The following is a 27,865-nucleotide window of genomic DNA, read 5'->3' on the forward strand; positions in this document are numbered from 1 at the left end:
CTCTGCTGCAATTGACTGGTCCTACCCCCTACCCTGGAGACTCTTCACCGCCTGAAGGAATTATGTTTCCCCTGCTGCAATTGACTGGTCCTACCCCCTACCCTGGAGACTCTTCTCCACCTGAAGGAATTATGTTTCCCCTGCTGCAATTGACTCGTCCCACCCGCTACCCTGGAGACTCTTCACCGCCTGAAGGAATTATGTTTCCTCTGCTGCAATTGACTGGCCCTACCCCCGACCCTGGAGACTCTTCACCGCCTGAAGGAATTATGTTTCCCCTGCTGCAATTGACTGGTCCTACCCCCTACCCTGGAGACTCTTCACCGCCTGAAGGAATTATGTTTCCTCTGCTGCAATTGATTGGTCCTACCCCCTACCCTAGAGACTCTTCACCGCCTGAAGGAATTATGTTTCCCTTTCTGCAATTGACTGGTCCCACCCGTTACCCTGGAGACTCTTCACCGCTTGAAGGAATTATGTTTCCTCTGCTGCAATTGACTGGTCCTACTCCCTACCCTGGAGACTCTTCACCACCTGAAGGAATTATGTTTCTTCTGCTGCAATTGACTGGTCCTACCCCCTACCCTGGAGGCTCTTCTCCGCCTGAAGGAATTATGTTTCCCCTGCTGCAATTGACTGGTCCCACCCGCTACCCTGGAGACTCTTCACCGCCTGAAGGAATTATGTTTTCTCTGCTGCAATTGATTGGTCCTACCCCCTACACTGGAGGCTCTTCACTGCCTGAAGGAATTATGTTTCCCTTGCTGCAATTGACTGGTCCTACCCCCTACCCTGACGACTCTTCACCGCCTGAAGGAATTGTTTCCCTTGCTGCAATTGACTGGTCCTACCCCCTACCCTGGAGACTCTTCACTGCCTGAAGGAATTGTTTCCCTTGCTGCAATTGACTGGTCCCACCCCCTACCCTGGTGACTCTTCACCGCCTGAATGAATTATGTTTCCCCTGCTGCAATTGTCTGGTCCTACCCCCTACCCTGGAGACTCTTCACCGCCTGAAGGAATTATGTTTCCTCTGCTGCAATTGACTGGTCCTACCCCCTACCCTGGAGACTCTTCTCCGCCTGAAGGAATTATGTTTCCCCTGCTGCAATTGACTGGTCCCACCCGCTACCCTGGAGACTCTTCACCGCCTGAAGGAATTATGTTTTCTCTGCTGTAATTGATTGGTCCTACCCCCTACCCTGGAGACTCTTCACCGCCTGAAGGAATTATGTTTCCTCTGCTGCAATTGACTGGTCCTACCCCCTACGCTGGAGGCTCTTCACTGCCTGAAGGAATTATGTTTCCCTTGCTGCAATTGACTGGTCCTACCCCCTACCCTGGAGACTCTTCACCGCCTGAATGAATTATGTTTCCCCTGCTGCAATTGTCTGGTCCTACCCCCTACCCTGGACTCTTCACCGCTTGAAAGAATTATGTTTCCTCTGCTGCAATTGATTGGTCCTACCCCCTACACTGGAGGCTCTTCACTGCCTGAAGGAATTATGTTTCCCTTGCTGCAATTGACTGGTCCTACCCCCTACCCTGGAGACTCTTCACCGCCTGAAGGAATTGTTTCCCTTGCTGCAATTGACTGGTCCTACCCCCTACCCTGGAGACTCATCACTGCCTGAAGGAATTGTTTGCCTTGCTGCAATTGACTGGTCCTACCCCCTACCCTGGTGACTCTTCACCGCCTGAATGAATTATGTTTCCCCTGCTGCAATTGTCTGGTCCTACCCCCTACCCTGGACTCTTCACTGCTTGAAGGAATTATGTTTCCTCTGCTGCAATTGATTGGTCCTACCCCCTACACTGGAGACTCTTCACCGCCTGAAGGAATTATGTTTCCCCTGCTGCAATTGACTGGTCCTACCCCCTACCCTGTAGGCTCTTCACCACCTGAAGGAATTATGTTTCCTCTGCTGCAATTGATTGTTCCTACCCCCTACCCTGTAGGCTCTTCACCCGCTGAAGGAATTATGTTTCCTCTGCTGCAATTGATTGGTCCTACCCCCTACCCTGGAGACTCTTCACCGCCTGAAGGAATTAGGTTTCCCCTGCTGCAATTGACTGGTCCTACCCCCTACGCTGGAGACTCTTCACCGCCTGAAGGAATTATGTTTCCTCTGCTGCAATTGATTGCTCCTACCCTCTACCCTGTAGGCTCTTCAACGTCTGAAGGAATTATGTTTCCTCTGCTGCAATTGATAAGTCCTAATCCCTCCACTGCGCAGTATCTCTGCAGCTCTTTATGACCTTTTCTTTCAATAAAATATCAAAACTTCAGTCAGAGAAGGCTATCTATAAAGTAACTGATTTTAATGATTCTTTGCCTCTGATTCAGCCAGCGAGACAATTATGTCGGACTTTACACTTACCCTGCGTACGTGATTGGTAAAAATGGATCCTTTCTGATTGAGCTTCAGATTCTTCCCATTATCTGGTCCCAGTTAATAAGCGAAAGTAAGAAGTGGTGGGATTTTTCAGGATCTTTTCTGTTATTTAAATTCCTCTCTCACTCAACGTATTGTTTCTAAACACTTAACCGCAGCTGTACAACCATCCTCGAAGGAATCGACTTTTGATCCCAACATGGCGTCTAATCTTTACCCCATCTCTCAGCTTCTCTAGATGGGAAAATTATTAGAGATAATGGTGGCTGTAAGGATGCAGAAGTAAGACTCTGACACAGAGGGGTCATGGCATTGGCTATAAACCTTCATTCAAAGGTGAAAGGAAAAGAAAGCCCAATCTTGCCCTAACTCTTAGAGGGGATTCTCTGCCTCAACAGAAATAACTAGTGTAAACGTCACACTGTCCGGTGTCAAAATCTTTACTGCATCCCTTACATACTAATCTAACTAAACAAAAGGGAGGTGTCTTCTTGAACCAGTGGGGCGACTCCCTTCCCCTGGACAAAAGGCAGTTCTTGTCAGATTTTCTTTATCTAACTCCAGTCAATCCTTGGTTGTCAGAGAAATGTCTGTCTTTCCCCAGCCTTCCTTAGGCTTACTAATCCTTTTGTTGGGATCCCAGACCCGGATCGGTAGCTTTGGCTTACCCTCACCAGCTATTGCATTCAAAAGCCTTGCATGGATGCTTTCTCCAAGCTGAATGGGTCTGTGACCCTTGAGCGCAGACCTGGTTCCGTCTCACTAAGTGATGCACTGCACACGCGTTGCCTGGATGCTTTCTCCAAGCTGATGGGTCCGTAACCCTTGAGCGCAGACCTGGTTCTCTCTCACTAAGTGATGCACTGCACACACGTTGCCTGGATGCTCTCTCCAAGCTGAATGGGTCCGTGACCCTTGAGCGCAGACCTGGTTCCCTCTCACTAAGTGATGCACTGCACACGCGTTGCCTGGATGCTTTCTCCAAGCTAAATGGGTCCGTTACGCTTGAGCGCAGACCTGGTTTCCTCTCACTAAGTGATGCACTGCACACGCGTTGCCTGGATGCTCTCTCCAAGCTGAATGGGTCTGTGACCTTTGAGCGCAGACCTGGTTCCGTCTCACTAAGTGATGCACTGCACACGCGTTGCCTGGATGCTTTCTCCAAGCTGAATGGGTCTGTTACGCTTGAGCGCAGACCTGGTTTCCTCTCATTAAGTGATGCACTGCACACGCGTTGCCTGGATGCTCTCTCCAAGCTGAATGGGTCCGTGACCCTTGAGCGCAGACCTGGTTCCCTCTCACTAAGTGATTCACTGCACACGCGTTGCCTGGATGCTTTCTCCAAGCTGAATGGGTCCGTGACGCTTGAGCGCAGACCTGGTTTCCTCTCACTAAGTGATGCACTGCACATGCGTTGCCTGGATGCTTTCTCCAAGCTGATGGGTCAGTGACCCTTGAGCGCAGACCTGGTTCTCTCACTAAGTGATGCACTGCACACGCGTTGCCTGGATGCTTTCTCCAAGCTGATGGGTCTGTGACCCTTGAGCGCAGACCTGGTTCCCTCTCACTAAGTGATGCGCTGCACAAGCGTTGCCTGGATGCTCTCTCCAAGCTGAATGGGTCCCTCACCCCTGAGCGCAGACCTGGTACCCTCTCACTAAGCGATGCACTGCACACACGTTGCCTGGATGTTTTCTCCAAGATGAATGGGTCCGTGAGCCTTGAGCGCAGACCTGGTTCCCTCTCACTAAGTGATGCACTGCACACGCGTTGCATGGATGCTCTCTCCAAGCTGAATGGGTCCCTGACCCTTGAGCGCAGACCTGGTTCCCTCTCACTAAGTGATGCACTGCACAAGCGTTGCCTGGATGCTCTCTCCAAGCTGAATGGGTCCCTCACCCCTGAGCGCAGACCTGGTACCCTCTCACTAAGCGATGCACTGCACAAACGTTGCCTGGATGTTTTCTCCAAGATGAATGGGTCCGTGACCCTTGAGCGCAGACCTGGTTCCCTCTCACTAAGTGATGCACTGCACACACGTTGCCTGGATGCTCTCTCCAAGCTGAATGGGTCCCTGACCCTTGAGCGCAGACCTGGTTTCCTCTCACTAAGTGATGCACTGCACACGCGTTGCCTGGATGCTCTCTCCAAGCTGAATGGGTCTGTGACCCTTGAGCGCAGACCTGGTTCCCTCTCACTAAGTGATGCACTACACACGCGTTGCCTGGATGCTTTCTCCAAGCTGAATGGGTCCGTTACGCTTGAGCGCAGACCTGGTTTCCTCTCCTAAGTGATGCACTGCACACGCGTTGCTTGGATGCTTTCTCCAAGCTGAATGGGTCCGTGACGCTTGAGCGCAGACCTGGTTTCCTCTCACTAAGTGATGCATTGCACACGCGTTGCCTGGATGCTTTCTCCAAGCTGAATGGGTCCGTTACGCTTGAGCGCAGACCTGGTTTCCTCTCACTAAGTGATGCACTGCACACGCGTTGCCTGGATGCTTTCTCCAAGCTGATGGGTCCGTGACCCTTGAGCGCAGACCTGGTTCTCTCTCACTAAGTGATGCACTGCACACGCGTTTCCTGGATGCTTTCTCCAAGCTGATGGGTCTGTGACCCTTGAGCGCAGACCTGGTTCCCTCTCACTAAGTGATGCGCTGCACAAGCGTTGCCTGGATGCTCTCTCCAAGCTGAATGGGTCCCTCACCCCTGAGCGCAGACCTGGTACCCTCTCACTAAGCGATGCACTGCACACACGTTGCCTGGATGTTTTCTCCAAGATGAATGGGTCCGTGATCCTTGAGCGCAGACCTGGTTCCCTCTCACTAAGTGATGCACTGCACACGCGTTGCATGGATGCTCTCTCCAAGCTGAATGGGTCCCTGACCCTTGAGCGCAGACCTGGTTCCCTCTCACTAAGTGATGCGCTGCACAAGCGTTGCCTGGATGCTCTCTCCAAGCTGAATGGGTCCCTCACCCCTGAGCGCAGACCTGGTACCCTCTCACTAAGCGATGCACTGCACACACGTTGCCTGGATGTTTTCTCCAAGCTGCACACGCGTTGCCTGGATGCTTTCTCCAAGCTGATGGGTCTGTGCCCTTGAGCGCAGACCTGGTTCTCTCTCACTAAGTGATGCACTGCACACGCGTTGCCTGGATGCTTTCTCCAAGCTGATGGGTCTGTGACCCTTGAGCGCAGACCTGGTTCCCTCTCACTAAGTGATGCGCTGCACAAGCGTTGCCTGGATGCTCTCTCCAAGCTGAATGGGTCCCTCACCCCTGAGCGCAGACCTGGTACCCTCTCACTAAGCGATGCACTGCACACACGTTGCCTGGATGTTTTCTCCAAGATGAATGGGTCTGTGACCCTTGAGCGCAGACCTGGTTCCCTCTCACTAAGTGATGCACTGCACACGCGTTGCATGGATGCTCTCTCCAAGCTGAATGGGTCCCTGACCCTTGAGCGCAGACCTGGTTCCCTCTCACTAAGTGATGCGCTGCACAAGCGTTGCCTGGATGCTCTCTCCAGGCTGAATGGGTCCCTCACCCCTGAGCGCAGACCTGGTACCCTCTCACTAAGCGATGCACTGCACACACGTTGCCTGGATGTTTTCTCCAAGATGAATGGGTCTGTGACCCTTGAGCGCAGACCTGGTTCCCTCTCACTAAGTGATGCACTGCACACGCGTTGCATGGATGCTCTCTCCAAGCTGAATGGGTCCCTGACCCTTGAGCGCAGACCTGGTTCCCTCTCACTAAATGATGCACTGCACACACGTTGCCCGGATGCTCTCTCCAAGCTGAATGGGTCCCTGACCCTTGAGCGCAGACCTGGTTCCCTCTCACTAAGCGATGCACTGCACGCGCGTTGCCTGGATGCTTTCTCCAAGCTGAATGGGTCTGTGACCCCTGAGTGCAGACCGGGTACCTCTCACTAAGTGGTGCACTGCACATGCGTTGCCTGGATGCTCTCTCCAAGCTGAGTGGGTCCCTGACCCCTGAGGACAGACCTGGTTTCCTCTCACTAAGTAATGCACTGTACACGCGTTGCTTGGATGCTCTCTCCAAGCTGAGTGGGTCCCTGACTCCTGAGCTCAGACCTGGTTCCCTCTCACTAAGTGATGCACTGCACAAGTGTTGCCTGGATGCTCTCTCCAAGCTGAATGGGACTGTGACCCTTGAGTGCATAGCTGGTTCCCTCTCACTAAGTGATGCACTGCACAAGTGTTGCCTGGGTGCTCTCTCCAAGCTGAATGGGTCTGTGACCCTTGAGTGCAGAGCTGGTTCCCTCTCACTAAGTGATGCACTGCACAAGTGTTGCCTGGAGGCCCATTCCAAGATGTTGACCTGGTTCACTCTCCTGCCAAGCCGTAGTACAGTTCTGTGTATGATTTGTGTGCTAGTCCCAGGCTCGCCTTTCCGGTGGTATTCTCACTTTCTATAGACTTGGTTCACTCTCCTGCCAAGCTTTAGTACTCCACGTACTATATAGGACTCACCTTTCTGACTTTTGAATGGCCTCCTTGAGGTTTCTGAGCCCAGGTGGCTCCCCGTGTACCTTGTTGCATGGTATATTCGAGCGCTGGCTCCCTTGAGGCAGCTGTGTTCACCTGCAGTACTCTGGTAGCTTCAGAACTTCTCATCCTCTGCGGTGGCTCCGCAGGTCTCATCTGTTTGGGGATGGCATGCTGGTGCGCCCTTGCATTCCTGACTGTCTCTGGGACACCTGGAGTCTTGTTCTGCTTCTGAGCCATGCAGGCCTCACGTCCTGGACCAGTCCCGGACTCTCTCCTCCTCTGCACAGCACACTGGTCAGTGCCTGTCTGCACGTCGGGCTTGCTTTGGCTCTCGCAGTTCCTCCTGGGAGGGCTTGACACTCTGTCAAGTCCCTCATTGGTTTTTATCTTGCTCCTGTCAATCCCACACCATAAACCACTAGACTGCTGAAAGTGGTTCCAATGCAGACTCAGTATTACTCTGCATTCCCTCCTTGTTTCAGTCCCAGGTGAATATTGAGATTATAACTCACTAATCCTCTTCCGTGTCTCAGAACTAAGTGAGTATTGAGATGATAACTCGCTAGTACTCCTCTTTGTCTCAGTATTCTTTATTTGAGTGGCCTTAGCAAATTAGACGGGATGTGACTCTAAGTGTGAAGAGGAGTGAGGGGAGAAAGGAAAGGTGGGGCAATTCTGGAAAGGGGCACCAGGGTTATGTGTTGAGTGGGAATACCGCGTTCTCCCGATATGGTCATCACTGGTCCCAAGTGGGGGTCTCCCCTCCCATGGGATCCACACGCTGAGTACCACCTCCTGGGGGACTATCGGGTAGCAGCCTCACCCACCCTGGCATCATGGGAAGGGGCTTCCCCTTTGGAAGCAGCGATGACATCATGGGATTGAGCCCCACCAGCAACAGGACAGCTTTTGTCCTTTTATGAGACCAAGAGCGTTTTTGTTCTCGATGACCAGCAGCAGACTACCAATGCAAAAGGGACGCTGTGGGCTTGGGTCTTATGGATAAGTCTGCAGCTTTTGATACCGTTGACCCTTCAAAACAGTTAGGCCATCAAGGCATCTGAACACTGTTGCAAATTGGTTCTCTTCTTATTTGACTGATCAAGTTCAGACATGCAGCTTTGGGCCTTTTTGAATCACAAGAATTTTCCTTGATTGTGGAGTCCCACAGGGTTCCGCATTGTCACCTCTGCTATTTAACCTGTATGTAGCCACACTGGTGGCCAATGTATGTATGTATGTATGTATGTATGTATGTATGTATGAATGAATGTAATTTATAAAAATAGTGAAACTAGCTAGAAAGCAACTGTAGAACTGTGGAAAGGGGGTGCACCCAGGGGTTATAGAAAGGGTGCAGGGGAGCTGGGATGACTAGGGGGAGAAGAAGAGGTGGAGAGGGAGAATAGGGTTGGGTGGAGCAATCAGCGATTGCTGAGATGTTGTTTGATGAATATGTCCTTCCTGAAGTGTAGGATGGAGGTGATCATCATTTGGTCTCCAGCTATGTTCCTACATTGACACTACATAAATGATTGTATTCCTAAATAACAGCAATGGTGACATAGCTTCGAGTCTTTAATATTATTTGGAAATGGTGGACTGTTGGATATGTTTAAAATGTTTCAAGTTGGACGGCAGCAAGACTGAATGTCTTCTTATTAATGGTCCTTCAAAATTCTGGACCCAAGAGTTTTGTACAAGCTGGAGAGGCAAATGTCCCGTGTCGGTGCAAGTGTTAAAAAGTGTAGGGATGAGAAATGACCCGTCTAGTTCTCTGATGGATATGATTGTGACTATGGCCAAGGCAGGCCTTTTTCATCTATGAATTCTCCAGAAGGTTTTAAATATTTCTCTTTCAAAGTTTGAACGAGAATGGCCAACACTCTTCTTTCCTCTAGGCTCAAGTAATGTAATGACCCCTTTGTTGTTCATCCTGATCAAATGCTAAGTAAACTCCAGAGAATCCGAAACTAGCAGCAAAGCTGCTAGGTAACCTTGGCCTGCGCGACCATGTCTCACAGTTGCTCTGTAAATTGCATTGGCTCCCCGTGAAGATGGGGATTGTGTACAAGTCATTGTGTCTGGAACACACAGCTCTTTATGGAGCAAATACAGGTTTTCTAGCAAAAATGTCACTGGGCCATTCCCAGTCATAGCATCCGCTTCCCAACTGATAAACGGATAAAACCATTGTTAGTGCATAAGGTGCGTACCAGCAGTATGAGGTTTACCTACAAGGTGGCCAAACCCTGGAACCCCAGGATGCTCTTTTTGCGGTCCACCTCGTAGGCCTTCAGTTTTTTTGTAACAAATTAGAAACTTGGCTCTACCCACTATAATTGAGTATTACTTCACAGAAGTTTCTGGGCTTCTACTGGGTCCTACTTTCAGTACCAAGATTCCCGAATGTGTACATTGTGCTATATGTAGGTGTTATAAATAGAAATAGACTTGTGGAAGCAGAGAGTCAAAAACATCCTTCATGTTTTTGGTTAAAATGGGCTGTGAATTGTGAAGCCTTCAAATGAGACACTGTTACCACTCAGAAGTAGATTCTGTGGACGCGGACGCCAACCCCTTCCTTTTCCATGGATTTTAGAACCCTACAAGGAGACCCAAACCCTGGTGCTTCACTGCCCAGGAGAAGGTGGGGAGTCAAAACAAGGGAAGGTTGGGGACAGGCTCTTGAAAGGTTCCCTATGGAGCGCAAAGGGCCATAAATTAGATTTTGGCATCAATCAGAAACGACCAACCATAAAGGAACTGTATTAGAGGTCTTATCGAGTAGAGGACTTAAGGTCATGCTAACACCAACCAACCAATCCCTGTCATCCGTACTTCAATGGAATGGCAGAGAAAATCCCTGGAGTTATAAGGAAAAACGGCCTGTACAAACTTGAGTATTCAAAGGCTGAATGCAAGCACTCCAGAAAGAAACATACTGTGAGGATAAAGTGATCCAAAAGTGGGCGAACACATAGCATGCGTGTTTAAAGTGGACATGCTAAGAGGTAATGCACACTGGTTGAAAACACATGCATGTCAGGCACGGTAGCATGGAAGAGTCAGGAGAGCGTGGGAAGAACTGCGGGGGTGGTTTAGGGATGGATGTGGGAAGAAGGGCCGTCACAGAGAGGAAACCGGGTGAGCAGAACACTGCGGACGCAGACACCAAGAAGGAAAATGAGGAGAGCAGGGATATGGTGGGGAAGAAAATGAGGAAAGTAGAATAAGGCTCTGACCTAGAAGGGGGGCGGAGGGGTGGCCTAGACTGCCAAACAAGTCCAGAAGTAACGGGTGAAGGACTCCTCAAAGGGCTGGCACAGGACCGCAGGAACTATCCGCCGAATATCATTACCAACTAATTCCCTAAGACTTGTCCTGTTTATTTCTGGTCCAGTCAAGTCACCAAGCAGGCTTCTCCTTTGTCTGTTTTTATTATAAGTCTAGTCTGGGCGCCATCTTGGAATGGCGACTAAAGTACAAGCATACCTGCCTAGAGCATAATGGCGTCCTTTACTTCTGGTTCCTACTTTGTGCCTTTATGCCCAATTTCCATCCTGGCCAGATTTTCCAACCTCTTCATACACCCTTTCTCATCAAGCTCCCATTCTGTCTATCTCCTCTTACCTGGATCCGGCTACAATGGCATTATTGGACGTTAATGTCAGCTCTTGGTTTTGTTTAGTCATTGGGTGCTATCTAGTTTTGCTTCTTCCATTTTATAGATATTTCAAAGATAATAGTGTCTGAAATGATCAGATCAGCATTTATGCACATTGTGGCCTGGGACTAGCTAACAGGGTAGGAAAAAAAGGTTTTACACAAAGGTTTCTTTCGTTTTATTGTCTGTTGTATAGGTGAACAAGAAAATGTGGCTACACATGAAAATGCAGCCCGGTATAGGGGTCTGACGAAAGAGCATAATTCCAAGCCCACATTCAACGATGTAGTCGAATATAAAAAAATGTACGATTAAATTACTAAAATAACAAAATAGATATAGCGACAGGATTATGTGTCAGTTGGAAATGTGGTGACAATCCCAGTTCCAAGATTGGAAGATTAGGTCAAAAGGTCTGTGATTATGACAGATGGAGTTTGCCTTGGTAGCATGAGATGGACATGTTAGGCAGATTGAGTGAAGTTGGCTACTAACACCGCACACTAAGGTGACACCTCACACCCTAATCTCATCAGTAAGGTGTTCTTGGGCAATAAACCATGACTTTGACGGTGCTTGATTCAAACCAGATCTTTTGCTAATCTCCTCACACCTCATTCCGCAGAAGAATCAAGACCACCAGTTAGGGGAGGGAATATTAGATCTGTTTTTCCATCTTTCTGCTTTTGTCTTAAAAGCAACATTGGACAGTAGCTCTATTTTGGATGTTAGATTGAGGATCGGGGACTACATATCTACCGGCCCAAATATCACAACCATCCAAGAAAGGGAGGTATTGAGCACCTAATGGATGTCTGTAGGACACATTCATGTCCAAAATGTTCCACATGTCGGAAGCCGTAGAAAGCTATGTGCCTTCTATCCAGAATAAAGGGAAATGGAGTAAAGAGGTTGACAGCAGTCCAGAAAGACTGTTATCACTTAAATAGATGGGAATGGGAAAGGGCTGCTCATTTAGGGAGATATTCAGATTGTTCTCCTACGTCTGCCGAATATCTTTGCAACCGTTGGGGGGAAACATTTTGTTTTCATGAAAACCTTTGCTACGACTTGTAATAACTGGGGCAATGGGTACAGAGAATAGAAATGAAGCTAACGAAATTTCTATCACTGATGGGGAATGAGTCACTTTAGAAATCTGTATAATAACGACTTAGATAAATATAATGCTATTTTAGAGCTCTATTTACACACTAGGGGTTCATGCAAGCTATATTGATATACAAATTGGGGAAATCACTGGGGTTGTATTTCATCCCAGCGGACCTGTTCAAAGAACATTCAGAAGTTTGGGCTCCTTTTTTAACAAATATCTTTAATGCATTACTTTTAAAGATGGAAGTTCATCGAAACTGAAAGTGGGGCAATTATTATCATAAGAAAGGTGACCCTACCAATCCATCACACTATTGGTCAATCTCATTGTTGGATGTAATGGGTACGATTTTCGGTAAAATCTTACAGATGAGGTTGGAGATTTGGTTTTAAGTTTTTTTCATTTGCACAGGCGGGGTTTAGGAGGAATATTTCAACAATTGATCTGTTTTTTTTTAGATTATATTGGATTTTAGAGGGGTGTCTGCAACAGCTATACTACTGCCGTTAGGTATGACGTTAACACGTGAAACGATATCTTCAACCTTTGATGATGTAAGCAACGACTCATTCCTAAAAATAGTATTGATGTCATCAGGTATACCACCACGATCTATATCTAAATTTACAATAGTAATAATTCTGCCCACAGCTCAATCCTCAGTTACTCCTATAACCTTCAATATCCTACTGCTAGCATTAAATGGCCTGTTGAACTTATCATCAATGGGGATACATAGTTTGAGCCCAGCCGACTCATTAATCAATTGCAAATTCAGGCAATCAATGGTAATTGACTGTTGGATTAGTGTGGGGGGCCTTACATCACCTCCTACGTGAGTAACAACGGCGCCACAGGTTTCAGCTTTATCCATAGAAACAGAATCAGTGAAGTGAAAAGGTTTAATGTCAACAAGGTTGGAGCTAGAAGCAGAGTTGGAACACAGGAGCCCGAGCACCATGGTAATGCTGATTAATACCAGTATGATCGTTTCCCCCTGACACAACGCATCATCTGCCAGCAATTGAGACCCCCCTGCCTGCAAGTCAAATAACAGGCTACAATGTTATCCATTAACATGGATTTCTGACTTTGTTCAGATAATATGGATTGTTCAGTTGTAAAGGAATCCTACACCAAGACCGTGGAAGCGTACTCTCTAATATCATAGGATAATGTCACTTGAGAACCCATTTTGTGATTCTCTAGTAGCAGGAACACCATCTATTTGTGTGTCCAACAAAAACGATTCCACTACAAGAATAAGCATATTAACTTCAAACTTACAAGATAAAGAATCTTCCACTATAGCCTCACAAGGTCGATAACGTCAGTCTGATCATCAACATGTCAGCTCCCTCTCACCCTCTCTGACTAATTCAGCATCTTGAATGTCAATGGGTTGAATAGCGGGGAGGTAGTACAGAGGAGGAATTTTCTCAAAAACTCATATCTGAGGAAATTGACCAATAAATAGGAAAAGCCTTTCATAAGGCGTCTGGGACCTTCCCTGAAAAGATGGTTCTTTGGTACGGTTTTGGTATTAATTTAATTTTGATGATATTGGCATTGTAGAAATTTGAAAAGGCAACCCCTGTTTACTGTGGTTAGCCCTACTACTGTGTCCTCTAGATGTTGGGTCACGTCGTGGTAGGATACAACACCCTGTATCCTTACATACTATCAAGAAAAATAGAAGTATCTAGATCTTAATGATCTGCACTCCCTAAAGTACAGCTGTGTGTTCATATACTTTTAATCAAATAGAAGAAAATATAGAAACATTTACTTGTTTACTGCTTTTTAATTGGTACCCTTTATACTACTCCAAAAGTGTGGTTTTTATTTCACAACAGGTCACATATAACTTGTGTTTCAAGGCAATGTTTCCTTCCAACAAACTGTCTATTTACAGCAATTCCTGCCTTTAACCAAAGCATCCTTTAACAAACAATATACATTTGAGACGTCTTCAAGCAAGTGTTTCCTATATACAAACATGACAACCAAGTGCCCACATGGGCACACGTTTCGCACTACTGTGCTTCTTCGGGATATACATTATTCAAGCTCACGTATCAGCAAAAACAATTGTGTTGAATGTTGACCCTAAATGCTCCTTCTTTATGAATGACTTGAGATCCAAAGAAACATACAAAATGCTGATATCTTGGTAGATCTAATTCAAATTCATAGTCCAAGCATTTCTTTTTTAGAGAACCATTTCCACTTATAACATTTATACAATAACCAAGCAACAGGACAAGCCACTGATCATCATGAAAAGAAATTGGAGAAACATCAAAACTCCAACCTAACTGAACTACTGGAACTCAGCAAACCACAAGCAACAACTATGGACGAAGCTGACCTGGACAAAAAAAATAGATCTACTCCACAACTGGATCGCAACAATTGACGAGATCGCCAAAGAAAAACCTTTAATCCCTTCACGCAAAAGAGCAACGGCAAAATAGTTAATCCCACTACTCAGCGCCATGAAAAGAAAAAAAGAAAACTGGAACTAGAATGGAGGATCAAAAACGAAAATAAATCACATTTCAACAACATTCATACAAAAAGAAAATACAAAAAGCAAAAAGGAAATACTATGACAACCGAATCTTCATAGCACCTAACACCCAAAAACAACTCTTTAAAATCATAAATGAAATAAAACATCCACCTGGCTGTACCAACACGCCAATACCATCCAAGAAACTATGCAATGATCTAGCAGACCATTTCAAAAATAAAATCTTTACCATGCAACAGACCATACAAAACAGACCATGCGAGCAGAATATGGAAGCCACCCACCCCCACAAGGAACGTCCAAACTCCGAAGCTTCCCCCTATTATCAGTGGAGACTTTCGTCAAACTGGTAAATCGAAGCAACAAAACAGGTTCCCTGCCTCCCGAACATATACAAATCAATCCTCTCACAAGGAACACCCATGGACACAGCACAGGAATGTCTTCAACCTCTCTATCCCAACAGGAAAAGTCCCACAATCCTTCAAATCAGCATAAATCAGGCCGCTCCTCCAAGATACAGCAGGAAACGTAGAGTACCTCTCCAATTACAGACCCATCTCCAACATCCCGTACCCAGCCAAACTGCTCAAAACATACATATACAGAGCAACCCAAGAATTCATAGAAGAGCACCGTCTGCTAGACCAGGCACAAGTAGGCTTTAGACCAATGAGAGGCACAGAATCAGCACTTCTCTCAATATGGGATGACCTAAAGGCAAACGCGGATTCAGGCAATAGTATCGCTTTGATACTTCTAGACCTCTGTGCTGCATTCGACACAGTTAGCCACGACATCCTCATCACGCGATTGGAAGAAGTCATTATCACTGACCACGCCTTTACTATGGATCAAATCCTTCCTAACAAACAGAACAGAGACCATATGGATCGAACCTTTCAAATCCAACCCAAAAGAAACATCATGCGGAGTATCACAAGGATCATCCTTCTCCCCTTTATTATTCAATATCTACCTGTCTCAACTAATCAAGATCATCAAAAGACATGGCCTCACCTGTTACAACTATGCTGACAATACACAAATAGTCTATATAATACAAGAAGACAACACAACATTAGAGAACTGCCTTCATGAAATATACAACTGAATGAATCCAAACTACCTCAAACTCAACCCAGGCAAAACAGAAATAATGATCATCACAAAAAATGGAGGAGACAACAATACTTCTCCTTGCCAATCGAACTCGGTAAAACCTCAGCCCCATCATTGATTGTAAAAACCTGGGAGTCAAGTAAACACTCTAATCAAGAAATGCTTCTTCCTTACGAGCGGTAAAAAGGATCCTACCATGCCTGTAATTCGCCAACAAAACACTCACTGTCATCGCTCTCGTCATGTCCAGAGTAGACTGCGCCAATAGCCTATATCGGGGCATGCCTGGACGACTTCGAAAAGAAAACTACAATGCATACAAAATGTGGCAGCCAGACTGCTCCTCTAACTAACCTGAAGAAATCGCATCACACCAGCGCTGAAAACGCTACACTGGTTACCAATAAAACAGCAAATCAAGTTCAAATCAATGTGCATCACGCACAGAGCAATCCACGGTCAAGGCGCGGAGTTCCTGCGAGACAAACTAAGCCTACATCACCCAACAAGGACGCTCAGGTCAAGCTACGACACTCGCTTGGAACCGAAAACCCTACAACAAAAGAACATTTGGAGGATCTTCTTTCTCTCACCTCGCACCAAAAACTTGGAACGATTTACCAAAGAATATACGTAACACAAGAAACCACCTACTATTCAGAAAACTTCTCAAATCCTGGCTCTTAACCCTATAACTACAAGAACACCTATGGGGGCATATACACAGCTGAAACAATGCTGAGAGAAGAATGTTAGAACGATACCAAAGAAAGATCACAGATAGGTCAGGATGGAGGGGCAAGGATGATATATCAATAACACCTTGGCCTACAAACTACACACATGCAACGATGGACCACAGACAGAAAATAGATAACAAGGGAGTGGGTGAATGCTAATTTACAGCACCAATACCAACGTGGGGGACAAGGCACGCCCCTACCGATTACACTAAGTTCAAAACAATGCAGCTGGGAACGTGCCACACCATCACTCATAACAATTAGATGGACAATAAAGGATAAATAGAACAAGAATTATAGGGACTAAGAGACATATAATCCACTAACCCTATGCTCAAACCTCTGCATACCTAACTCACACGAAACTCCACACAACCATCTTCTCGCTCAGCAAACCGCACGCACTTCCCCACACCGCAACAACAAACGAACAACACATAAACTGCACCAACAGCACACAGGTCTTGTATCGGTCCATTATTCAGCACACAGTGAAAATCGAACTGAGGCTGTCAACAGCACACCACTTTCTTACTCTCCTACTCCCTCTTCACCTGACTAACCCATTCCCGCCTTCTTATTTGCAGACCCGCCCGAGCGGCTGGGGACAAAATCCGTTAGTGACGGTGCGCGGTACAAATACCTTTAACGTTCACATTTCTAATGGGGTAGTGTTCCGCCATGTAAAGTACCAGTGAAAATGATTCATTTTTGCCTCACTTGTAGTTGGTGAATCGCCTACTCCTGTATTTTGTTCTTTAATAGGTGCTTTTGCTTTACTATTTCTGTGTGTAAGGAGGATACGCCCCCCCCCCCCCTTACCCGCTCTGTCTGTAAGGTCTTTTCGCACCCTGGAAAACTTTCAATGTAATGCTGTGCAATGAGTGCTCCAGTCGCGCCCCAATCCTTGGAGCGCCTTCTCAAGAGTGGAGCAAAGGGGAAAGGGCATAAGAGGAACACACCTCTACACCCTCAGGGGACCTTTATTTCCCACATTGTCCCGTGTGCTGCCACCTGCTGTGAGAGTTTGTGATACTGCTTCAGAGGTTTTTGTTCATATTACTCACCCGCCCCCCCCCCCCTTCCCACTTGAGATGTGCCGCCCGCGGGCAGTAGCGGATGGTGCAGCCTACTCTTACCAGATAGACTGAAACCCGATTCGTGAAGGTCCCGCATGCCCCCGTGTCGGGTGGTAGGTCGGATGGGGGTATCTGCAAGTGGACTTCCTGTCTCTTTTTTCCCAGCATGCACCACCACTGCTACTTCGCCCTGGTACGGTGTGCGCTCCACTCCTTTCACACTGAGCCTCTAAGGAGGAAAAAGAAGATAAAAGAGAGAGTGATACGTTACCGTTCAGAATTCACTGCTGCATCCCCTTGCACACCTCAAATGCCCCCCCACCCCCTGAGGAATAGGATTTTTGTGAAGGTCGTTCTAACATTGAACAAAATAAAAACCCACACCTCATAGCTAACATTTACCCTCGCTGGGAGGCTTGAAGAACCCTCGTAGTTGCACCACCCGACTCTTGCTGCAAGACCTCAATCAGGGATATCTGCTGACATGCCTGTAGATAGTAACTTAGCTGAGATTAAAGGCATTCAAGTGCAAGACTGTACCCTTCCGTGCTCTGTGACTGCACACGACTGCATCAGACACCCATACAGTGCTCTGTTGCTTTCCAGCTCAGGTTGCCCTTTATAAATCTCATCATTCATACCTAGATCCAGGGTTTTGGTCGAACATTTAATAGTTATGATATGGTAGGTTATTTATACGCTTAATACCCAGAGGCTTCTAAGCGCGGCCCCGGGGATCGAAGCTGTGTTGCTCCGTGTCGTCTTGCTTCCAAGGCGAGCACATTGCTCCTGAGCTATCCTCCCGGGTAATAGTTTGCTCTTACCCACCCAGGGGATAGATTGCACATGTGGCAGCGCAAAGGATTACAAGAAGCAAGACCTTTTCAGTTTCGATTGTTGGCACGTTACCCCCAAGTAGGGAATGGTGTGATGGTCTGAAGTCACTGAGATGATAAGCACTAACTTTATGAAAACGGTTCAGAATTCCATCTTAAATTCTGGGTTTACAACTCTTAGATCCACTCTGAGTGACTCACACACTCTCCATATACACAATATCACAAGGCCCCCTTGTCTGACTCTGGGGACTGTAATGACTTATCTGACTTAGGGGGACAGTGGGCCATCCAGAGCCATTGGATGTTGAACCCAGAGGTGGTATGGGGAGGATACCCTGGTCACCTTACCCTGGTCCCTGACATAAGGCAGGAGATAGTCACGTTTCCTCAGCACAGGCGGGTCCCAAAGGTCCAGTTCCTTTCCTTTTCATTGGCCCATCAGGGCATCCCCGCCTCAGAAGCTTAAAGCTTGGTAATATTTTGAATTATTGAAAATGCCCAAAGCTCGCCCTAGGCACACCCAAATCTCACACACTGAAAGGAAGACCGTTCCCTTTAAGGGCGTCCTTGCTATGAAAGCGACAAAGGCAGCGTGTACCGGGCTACTGTTGATGGCTCCATCTGCATATCAAAGGTGCTATGCTTGAAGCTGCGCAGTACCTGCTAGGGGTAACCTGGTTCCGCAGATACTATGTTTCCAGCCGGCCACTTCCCAAATGCAGACAAACGGAAGTGAGAAGCAGCGTTACAAAATCACTGTTCCCCGGCAAACAAAATGTCAAGCTCATCATTTGCACAAGACAAGTTAATATGAAAATATGTGGAACTTTCCCAGTGCGGTGTGGGCCCGCAAGTCTCATTCCGGAAACCCATAGACCTCATCTCGGTGCTGGCAGCCTCAGAGCGTCACAGGGCGGACAGGACAGCAATAGGCTTAGTCCAACCACCTAACCCCCAAGGTGCCCCAGTGCACTCAGGGAAGTTAACTAATCCCAGATCAACACACACAGGTTCAGACCATTAGTGTAAGGCCCACCCAGGGGGAGGGAAAATAGACAGTGTAAATGCAACCATTCCCAGTTGCTAAGGGAGGGGTGCTGGAGCAGGTTGTGGCTGGAGGTTGGAGGAGTTTGGAGCGCATTACAAGGACTGTGGCGGATTGAAAGCTGATTGGGGGCCAGAGGGGCATAGGGAGCTGGGAGGAGGGAGTAACATCAGGAGGGGGGGATGTTTTGGAGGAGATGGTGGCAGAACAAGGAGGTGTTAAGAGTATCCTGGTAACGTCAGCAGTGGGTGGTAAACCCAAGGAGGAGGTCATAACAACAGGAGGTGGTGACCAAGATAGCAACAATAGAAAGCTTCTGGTAGGACAGGTTGGTTCTAGGCAAGACAAAATGGTGGGAGGAGCAACAAGAGAGGGACAGGAAGTTTTCCATCACATCAGAGAGGAGAGTGGAAAGGGGTCTGGGGGGTCGGGGGGTGGGGTGGGAGGGTGCAATGCTGAAGGCGGAGAGAGAGTTTGGCTAATAGAGAGCAGAAGTGGGAACTCTTGACTCCAACTCCAATCAAGTGGTACCTACAGCGGGTGGAAGTGATGCAGCGCAAAATCAAGGAGAGCTGCCAAGAAGCAGATGCAGGACTTGGTGCTTGACAGCTGTGGGTACACGGCACAGGATAGCCCACATCTAGCTAGCCTGTAAAGTGCAAACCCAGCTGGGAAGCAACAGAGCACTGTACAAAGGGGATGCACCCCAGGGGTTACCAGTATGCTGCGGCGGAGCTCGGATCGGTTCTTGTGCTTGCTGTGTTTGACCTGCGTGGTTGGTGAGGCTGTGCACTCTTCCATTCATTAGGTAATATTTGATTGACATTTCTTCCTTTTTCCTGCTCATCAAATCTCCTCTCTCCCATAGTTTTAGTTCTGAAAGTGTTCCTTGGGAAGCCTTAGAATCGGGTATTCTGAATATCTTGCATCTTGCACGCCCCATGGGCTCACGCACATGTCCTCCCCTGCAGCCTCAATGGGTCCCTGATTCCAGCCTACCTTCTCTCTCTGGACCATCTTCTTGTACAGGTAGTCCGGGTAGGTCCTAAGTGGGAAGAATTCGCCCGTCCCCTCCGCGCACATGAAGACGCCGTTCTCGTACACCACCCGGCCGCGGCTGATGGTCACCAGTGGCACCCCGTGACAGCGCATGTTCTCGTACAAGTTTGTGTCACCTGCCTGCACCTGGGTGCTGGCAGAAATTGTCCTTGAGAGGGCAGAGGTAAAGAAAATTTGACATTATCATTGACACACATTATTATTAACCTGCAAAGCAGCTTTCTCTGAAAAACCACATTTAAAGTGAAGCTCTGAGCAGTCCTGGAAATATGTCCACATATTGCCCAGGTAGAAGCCTTTTATTCAATTTAATCCATGTACTATAAACTGATCCTGTTTGTACAAATTATACCCCTAGTGCTTCTTTTATTCATTCTATTTCATGAAGGGTATCTCCTTAAGGTGGACCTAGTCACACAGAGAAACAGAGCACTGTGCATAGCAAAGGGATGCAGGTACGTGTCAGTTCCCTGTTTGTTGCCTTTATTATTTATTTATTAGTATTTATCGGCTTCTCCTCTGCTCCGCACTCTCCATTTCTCCCACCTTTCATGTACTTTTCCCCTCCCCCTCTCCTCATGCACTCGTGCGTTCTCAATGTTACTGGGTCTAGTAAGATCGCTGTTTTGTTCTCCCCTGTTCCCCTCCCTTGCCTCGTCGCGCTCTGAAACACTTGTGTACGAGCGCAATAGAAATAAAATATCAATTCATTTAATTCATGTTAATTTAGGCGGCTTTTGAATTGCACTCATACGCCACTGGAGCGGCCCCTTGGTGCCAAGGTGAGGATATACACATCATCAAGTGCCTGCCTTAGATATTAGTCTTAGGCATTGCCAGGGTGAATGGCACAGAGCGGGGGGGACGTGAATATTCCAAATGATGCCAATGTCAAGAGGACCCAGGGACAGGTGTTTGGAGAGCACAGCTGGAGGGAAAGGTGCCTCAGACCTCGGCCTGGGAAGATGTTGAAGGCACAGGAAGTTGTTCAATTCTTTCCTGAATGGGGTGGGGGGTGGATGCTGTTCCTTGGGAACAATTGGCACATCTCCAGAATAACCCGTGGCGGTGTAATATTGGGTACATTTACCTACATCTAGTAGACCACTAGGCCACGTATGAGGTGGCACTCCAAGGATTTAAACTATCTCAGATGGCATGCCCCCATATGTCTCTACCTTGCAATGGGAACCAATGGGGTTCTTTTTTAGGACCATCATGGCGTCCTGAGGGCCTCCCCGGTTTGTGGAACCCTAAGCAGCAGTCCAGAGCTGTCACGCTGTAGTATCGGCCATTGAGTCAGCATTTTGTGAGTAACGGCTTCTGGGCTATTGTATGCTTTTGGAACAGTTAGTTATAGAACTCCTTGTGGGAGCCAAATGCTGGAGCGGTTACTCCGCTATTGAGGATGCATGTATAAGAGTTTCATAGGGCAATAATAATGGGTTTGGTGGGCTTCACTGGCCGGTAACGGCCCAGGGGCCATGGTTTACGCCTGAGCGAAGCGAGGGCCTCCACATTGGGCCCGGTGCTATAACTAGGCCGGTGAAGCCCACCAAACCCGTTATTATTAACATTAGACCCCCGGATTTCCAATCTAGAAACCCAGGGGTGCAGGTAGCAATGTTTCTTCTTTGAATGAACGGGACGCCTCGCAGCGTCCCGTTCACTCAAGGAAAATACTAACCTAAGATGGCTGCCGTGGAGACAGAAATACGGGGCTCCATGCAGAGCCCTCTTCCATTTCCAAGGCGCCCAGCAGGCCAGGACGGAGGCTAGAGTGGCAGTGGCAACGATTGCTGCCGCCAAAACAATAAGGTAACTCTGTTAGAGAGGTGTGGAGGGGAAGAAAGAAACGGTGTCCGGAGGGGAGGGTTTGGGTAAGATGGTGGGGTGGAGAAGCAGCCGTCAGGCTGCTTAGAACGTGGGCTGAGGTCGGGGATTCAGCCGGCCATTCGAGCAACCTGATTGTCCATCAGCACCCGGGGCGGGCGAGCCAACCTATCAATACATCCGTCGGTATGACTCTGCTTATCCCTTCCAGCTGCTGGTCCCGTCAGACAAGGATCTATAGATTTTTACATTGTTTTTATTGAAGGGAAGCAGCCAGAAAAACTGTCTACAAGAGCTGTAGCAGAACACACATGCATTTGATGGTGGTTTAGTCTCACCCACATAGTTTCTTTAAGGCTTTATCCTAGGGACAACCAATTAACTTTGAGGGGGTATATCATTGGGTAGATGGACTGTCCAATCAGAGGCTACTGGCCGATAATTGTGTTCTTTACTGCTTTTGATTGGTCAAGAGGTAAGTGCTTCTTCGCTGCCACGTGACTTTAGATGCTTCTTGTGGGTAGGACTTCTGCAGGGCATGAATTAGGAGGGGCTCATGCTTAGAAACTTACTATGATGCCAAGTTCTGGTCTAGCACGATGAATGGGACAGACACAGGTGAGCATTCGCAGTGTTGCAAGAGCAAGGGGCAGAGAGGGAAACAAAATGGTGTTCCTGGTGTTCTATCAGGTAGGGGTCTGGGGAGACTGGATGACTGATCTGCCAGCGCTATCTTTGTAGCGGCAAACACCTATGCTACGGATCACACATACCCATGGAACATTGGTACAAATGTTCTTGGAATGTAATGTTTTTTAGGAAGCAGCAAGTTAAATGAAGGAGGATTTTTCTTGGAAGTACCTGTGATCCCCTTTAATATCTACCCTCTAGGTCTTGGTGCCCCCCGTAGCCGTGTGGACAACCCTCGGTGCACCCTCAGAACTTACTTTGCGGCTTCGGGGTCCCATACAACGACATCGGCGTCTGCCCCGGGGATGATACGCCCCTTCCGGGGGTACATGTTGTGGATTTTTGCTGCGTTGGAACTGGTCACTGCCACAAATCGGTTCTCGTCCATCTTTCCGCCGACCTAGGGAGGGTGGGAAGGAGGAAGAAAGCAAGAGTGGGAGAAGACAAGAGGGAAAGTATCATCAAAAGCATGGAAGAGGAAGGCCGGAAGAAGATAAAGAAGACAAGGGGGGAGAGATAATATGAGGATAAGAAAAGTAAGACTTCAAAGCACAAAGGAAAACAAATGTAGAATAAGGTGAAAGGAAGGGAAAAAAGGAGATAGTGGAAAGGGAGTGGTGCAAGAAGATGGGAATAATGGAAAGAAAAGGAGCGGGAACAGGAAATATGGTGGACTAAGAACATGGAGCGTAAGGGAGGTGGAGCAATGAGAAAAGGAACGAGGGCAATTAGGTTAAAGGAAATGAATGGAAGGAACAAGAGGAGGAAAGAATGAAAAGAGAATGAAGGAAGAAGGACATTATATGAGAAGAAAGAGCGAAATGAAAGCAGAAAAAAGAGGTGAGTGGATTTCAGAAAGGTGGGGGAAGGGACACTGGAGGAGAGGAAAATAAAGAACCCAGCAGAATGCTGATAGAGGCTGAGGAGTGGTTGAGGTCATATTGCTCATGAATTCTAAGGCCAATATTGGCTGTGGGGGAGGCCACTGTTTGCTAATTCTGCTGTTCCTCTGGGGGTGCTGGGGATGTGTTCCTCGTGTTTTGTGGGGGGCAGGAGGCCGCTATTTCTGAGTTAATGCTGGGATGCTGCTGGGGATACGGTGCCCACTAATTCCAGGGTTCATGTGGGGGTGCTGCTCATGAGACGTAGGCCCATTGAGAGGAGCAGGGCAAAAGGTCCTCATGAATTTCAAGGTCGTTCTGGGGAGCGAGGGAGGGGCTGGGCAGATGTTCTAGTGTAATTCTAGGTGCTACCACTGAATATTGGGGTCAACAATGGGTGTTGGGAATGTGCTGTTTAAAGATCGGGGTCACTGTGGGAAGTTGATGCTCATGAATTAGTTTGGCTCATGAATTCTCAGGTCAATGTGATCATTAGAGAAATTATGCTAATGCATTCCAGGGCAATATGCGGGTGCAGCTGCTAATTCATTCTATGTTCATTGTGGGCTACTGGGATGGAGCATCTTATGAATTATGGGGTCATTGCGGGGTGTGCTGGGGGAGCGCTCCCCATGAACTCCAGAGTCATTGTGGGATGTGCTGGGGAGCACTGCCCATGAATTCCAGAGTCACTGTGGGGTGTTCTGAATTCCAGAGTCATTGTGGGGTCTGCTGGTGGAGTGCTGCCCATGAATTCCAGAGTCATTGTGGGGTGTGCTGGGGAGCACTGCCCATGAATTCCAGTCATTGCGGGGTCTGCTGGGGGAGCACTGCGCATGAATTCCAGAGTCACTGTGGGGTGTTCTGGGGGAGTGCTGCCAATGAACTCCAGAGTCATTGTGGGGTGTGCTGAGGGAGCAGTACCCATGCATTCCAGAGTCATTGTGGGGTGTGCTAGTGGAGTGCTGCCCATGAATTCCAGAGTCATTGTGGAGTGTGCTGGTGGAGTGCTACCCATGAATTCCAGAGTCATTGTGGGGTGTGCTGGGGGAGTGCTGCCTATTCATTCCAGGGTGATTGTGGGTGTGCTGGTGGAGTGCTGCCCATGAATTCTAGAGTCATTGTGGGGTGTGCTGGGGGAGTGCTGCCAATGAACTCCAGAGTCATTGTGGGGTGTGCTGGGGGAGCACTGCCCATTAATTCGAGTCATTGTGGGGTGTGCTGGGGGAGTGCTCCCCATGAACTCCAGAGTCATTGTGGGGTGTGCTGGGGAGCACAGCCCATGAATTCCAGAGTCATTGTGGGATGTGCTGTGGAGCACTGCCCATGAATTCCAGAGTCATTGCGGGGTGTGCTGGGGGAGTGCTGCTAATGAACTCCAGAGTCATTGTGGGGTGCGCTGGGGGAGCACTGACCATGAATTCCACAGTCATTGTGGGGTGTGCTGGGGGAGCACTGCCCGTGAATTCCAGAGTCATTGTGGGATGTGCTGGGGGAGCACTGCGCATGAATTCCAGTGTCATTGTGGGGTGTGCTAGTGGAGTGCTGCCCATTAATTCCAGAGTCATTGCAGGGTGTGGTGAGGGAGCACTGCCCATGAATTCCAGAGCCATTGTGGGGTGTGCTGGGGGATGACTGCCCATGAATTCCAGAGCCATTGTGGGGTGTGCTGGGGATCACTGCCATTGAATTCCAGAGTCATTGTGGGGTGTGCTGGGGGAGCACTGTCCATGAATTCCAGAGTCATGTGGAGTGTGCTGGTGGAGTGCTGACAATGAATTCCAGAGTGCTGGGGGAGCACTGCCCATGAATTCCAGAGTCATTGTGGGGTGTGCTGGGGGAGTGCTGCCAATGAACTCCAGAGTCATTGTGGGGTGTGCTGGTGGAGCACTGTCCATGAATTCCAGAGTCATTGTGGGGTGTGCTGGGGGAGTGCTGCCAATGAACTCCAGAGTCATTGTGGGGTGTGCTGGTGGAGTGCTGCCCATGAATTCCAGAGTCATTGTGGTGTGCGCTGGGGAGCACTGCCCATGAATTCCGGAGTCATTGTGGGGTGTGCTGGGGGAGCACTGTCCATGAATTCCAGAGTCATGTGGAGTGTGCTGGTTGAGTGCTCTCCATGAATTCCACAGTGATTATGGGGTGTGCTGGGGGAGCACTGCCCATGAATTTCAGAGTCATTGTGGGGTGTGCTGGTGGAGCACTGTCCATGAATTCCAGAGTCATTGTGGGGTGTGCTGGTGGAGTGCTGCCCATTAATTCCAGAGTCATTGTGGGGTGTGCTAGGGGAGCACTGCCCATGAATTCCAGAGTCATTGTGGGGTGTCATGGGGGAGAACTGCCCATGAATTCCGGAGACATTGTGGGGTGTGCTGGGGGAGTGCTGCCCATGAACTCCAGAGTCATTATGGGGGGTGGTGGTGGAGTGCTGCCCATGAATTTCAGAGTCATTGTGGGGTGTGCTGGTGGAGTGCTGCCATTGAATTCCAGAGTCATTGTGGGGTGTGCTGGGGGAGCACTGTCCATGAATTCCAGAGTCATGTGGAGTGTGCTGGTGGAGTGCTGACAATGAATTCCAGAGTGCTGGGGGAGCACTGCCCATGAATTTCAGAGTCATTGTGGGGTGTGCTGGTGGAGCACTGTCCATGAATTCCAGAGTCATTGTGGGGTGTGCTGGTGGAGCACTGTCCATGAATTCCAGAGTCATTGTGGGGTGTGCTGGGGGAGTGCTGCCAATGAACTCCAGAGTCATTGTGGGGTGTGCTGGTGGAGTGCTGCCCATGAATTCCAGAGTCATTGTGGGGTGCGCTGGGGAGCACTGCCCATGAATTCCAGAGTCATTGTGGGGTGTGCTGGTGGAGTGCTGCCCATGAATTCCAGAGTCATTGTGGGGTCGGCTAGTGGAGTGCTGCCATTGAATTCCAGAGTCATTGTGGGGTGTGCTGGGGGAGCACTGTCCATGAATTCCAGAGTCATGTGGAGTGTGCTGGTGGAGTGCTGACAATGAATTCCAGAGTGCTGGGGGAGCACTGCCCATGAATTTCAGAGTCATTGTGGGGTGTGCTGGTGGAGTGCTGCCCATGAATTCCAGAGTCATTGTGGGGTGTGCTGGGGGAGCACTGCCCGTGAATTCCAGAGTCATTGTGGGGTGTCATGGAGGAGAACTGCCCATGAATTCCGGAGACATTGTGGGGTGTGCTGGGGGAGTGCTGCCCATGAACTCCAGAGTCATTGTCGGGTCGGCTAGCGGAGTGCTGCCATTGAATTCCAGAGTCATTGTGGGGTGTGATGGGGGGAGAACTGCCCGTGGATTCTGGAAACATTGTGGGTTGTGCTGGGGGAGTGCTCCCTAAGAACTCCAGAGTCATTGTGGGGTGTGATTGGGGAGCGCTGCCAATGAACTCCAGAGTCATTGTGGGGTGTGCTGGGGGAGCACTGTCCATGAATTCCAGAGTCATGTGGAGTGTGCTGGTTGAGTGCTCTCCATGAATTCCACAGTGATTATGGGGTGTGCTGGGGGAGCACTGCCCATGAATTTCAGAGTCATTGTGGGGTGTGCTGGTGGAGCACTGTCCATGAATTCCAGAGTCATTGTGGGGTGTGCTGGTGGAGTGCTGCCCATTAATTCCAGAGTCATTGTGGGGTGTGCTAGGGGAGCACTGCCCATGAATTCCAGAGTCATTGTGGGGTGTCATGGGGGAGAACTGCCCATGAATTCCGGAGACATTGTGGGGTGTGCTGGGGGAGTGCTGCCCATGAACTCCAGAGTCATTATGGGGGGTGGTGGTGGAGTGCTGCCCATGAATTTCAGAGTCATTGTGGGGTGTGCTGGTGGAGTGCTGCCATTGAATTCCAGAGTCATTGTGGGGTGTGCTGGGGGAGCACTGTCCATGAATTCCAGAGTCATGTGGAGTGTGCTGGTGGAGTGCTGACAATGAATTCCAGAGTGCTGGGGGAGCACTGCCCATGAATTTCAGAGTCATTGTGGGGTGTGCTGGTGGAGCACTGTCCATGAATTCCAGAGTCATTGTGGGGTGTGCTGGTGGAGCACTGTCCATGAATTCCAGAGTCATTGTGGGGTGTGCTGGGGGAGTGCTGCCAATGAACTCCAGAGTCATTGTGGGGTGTGCTGGTGGAGTGCTGCCCATGAATTCCAGAGTCATTGTGGGGTGCGCTGGGGAGCACTGCCCATGAATTCCAGAGTCATTGTGGGGTGTGCTGGTGGAGTGCTGCCCATGAATTCCAGAGTCATTGTGGGGTCGGCTAGTGGAGTGCTGCCATTGAATTCCAGAGTCATTGTGGGGTGTGCTGGGGGAGCACTGTCCATGAATTCCAGAGTCAT

At 48.7% G+C, this 27,865-nt stretch overlaps 1 protein-coding gene across 6 annotated transcripts in view; it reads right to left on the reverse strand.

The window, feature by feature from the left end:
- The window catches only part of DPYSL5 (dihydropyrimidinase like 5), a 531,970-nt gene that overhangs the window by 34,905 nt on the left and 469,200 nt on the right, over positions 1–27,865 (reverse strand). For all 6 annotated transcript variants that reach the window (XM_069605551.1, XM_069605549.1, XM_069605550.1 and 3 more), the window contains 3 exons: positions 22,900–23,042; positions 20,060–20,267; positions 17,237–17,405 (listed from right to left, as the gene is read on the reverse strand). In XM_069605551.1, the coding sequence (XP_069461652.1) occupies positions 17,237–17,405; positions 20,060–20,267; positions 22,900–23,042 (520 nt within the window). The remainder of the gene's footprint in view (positions 1–17,236; positions 17,406–20,059; positions 20,268–22,899; positions 23,043–27,865) is intronic.

The sequence above is a fragment of the Ambystoma mexicanum genome, chromosome 4p, assembly GCF_040938575.1.
Source record: "Ambystoma mexicanum isolate Mex_15411 chromosome 4p, UKY_AmexF1_1, whole genome shotgun sequence".
Lineage (NCBI taxonomy): Eukaryota > Metazoa > Chordata > Amphibia > Caudata > Ambystomatidae > Ambystoma > Ambystoma mexicanum.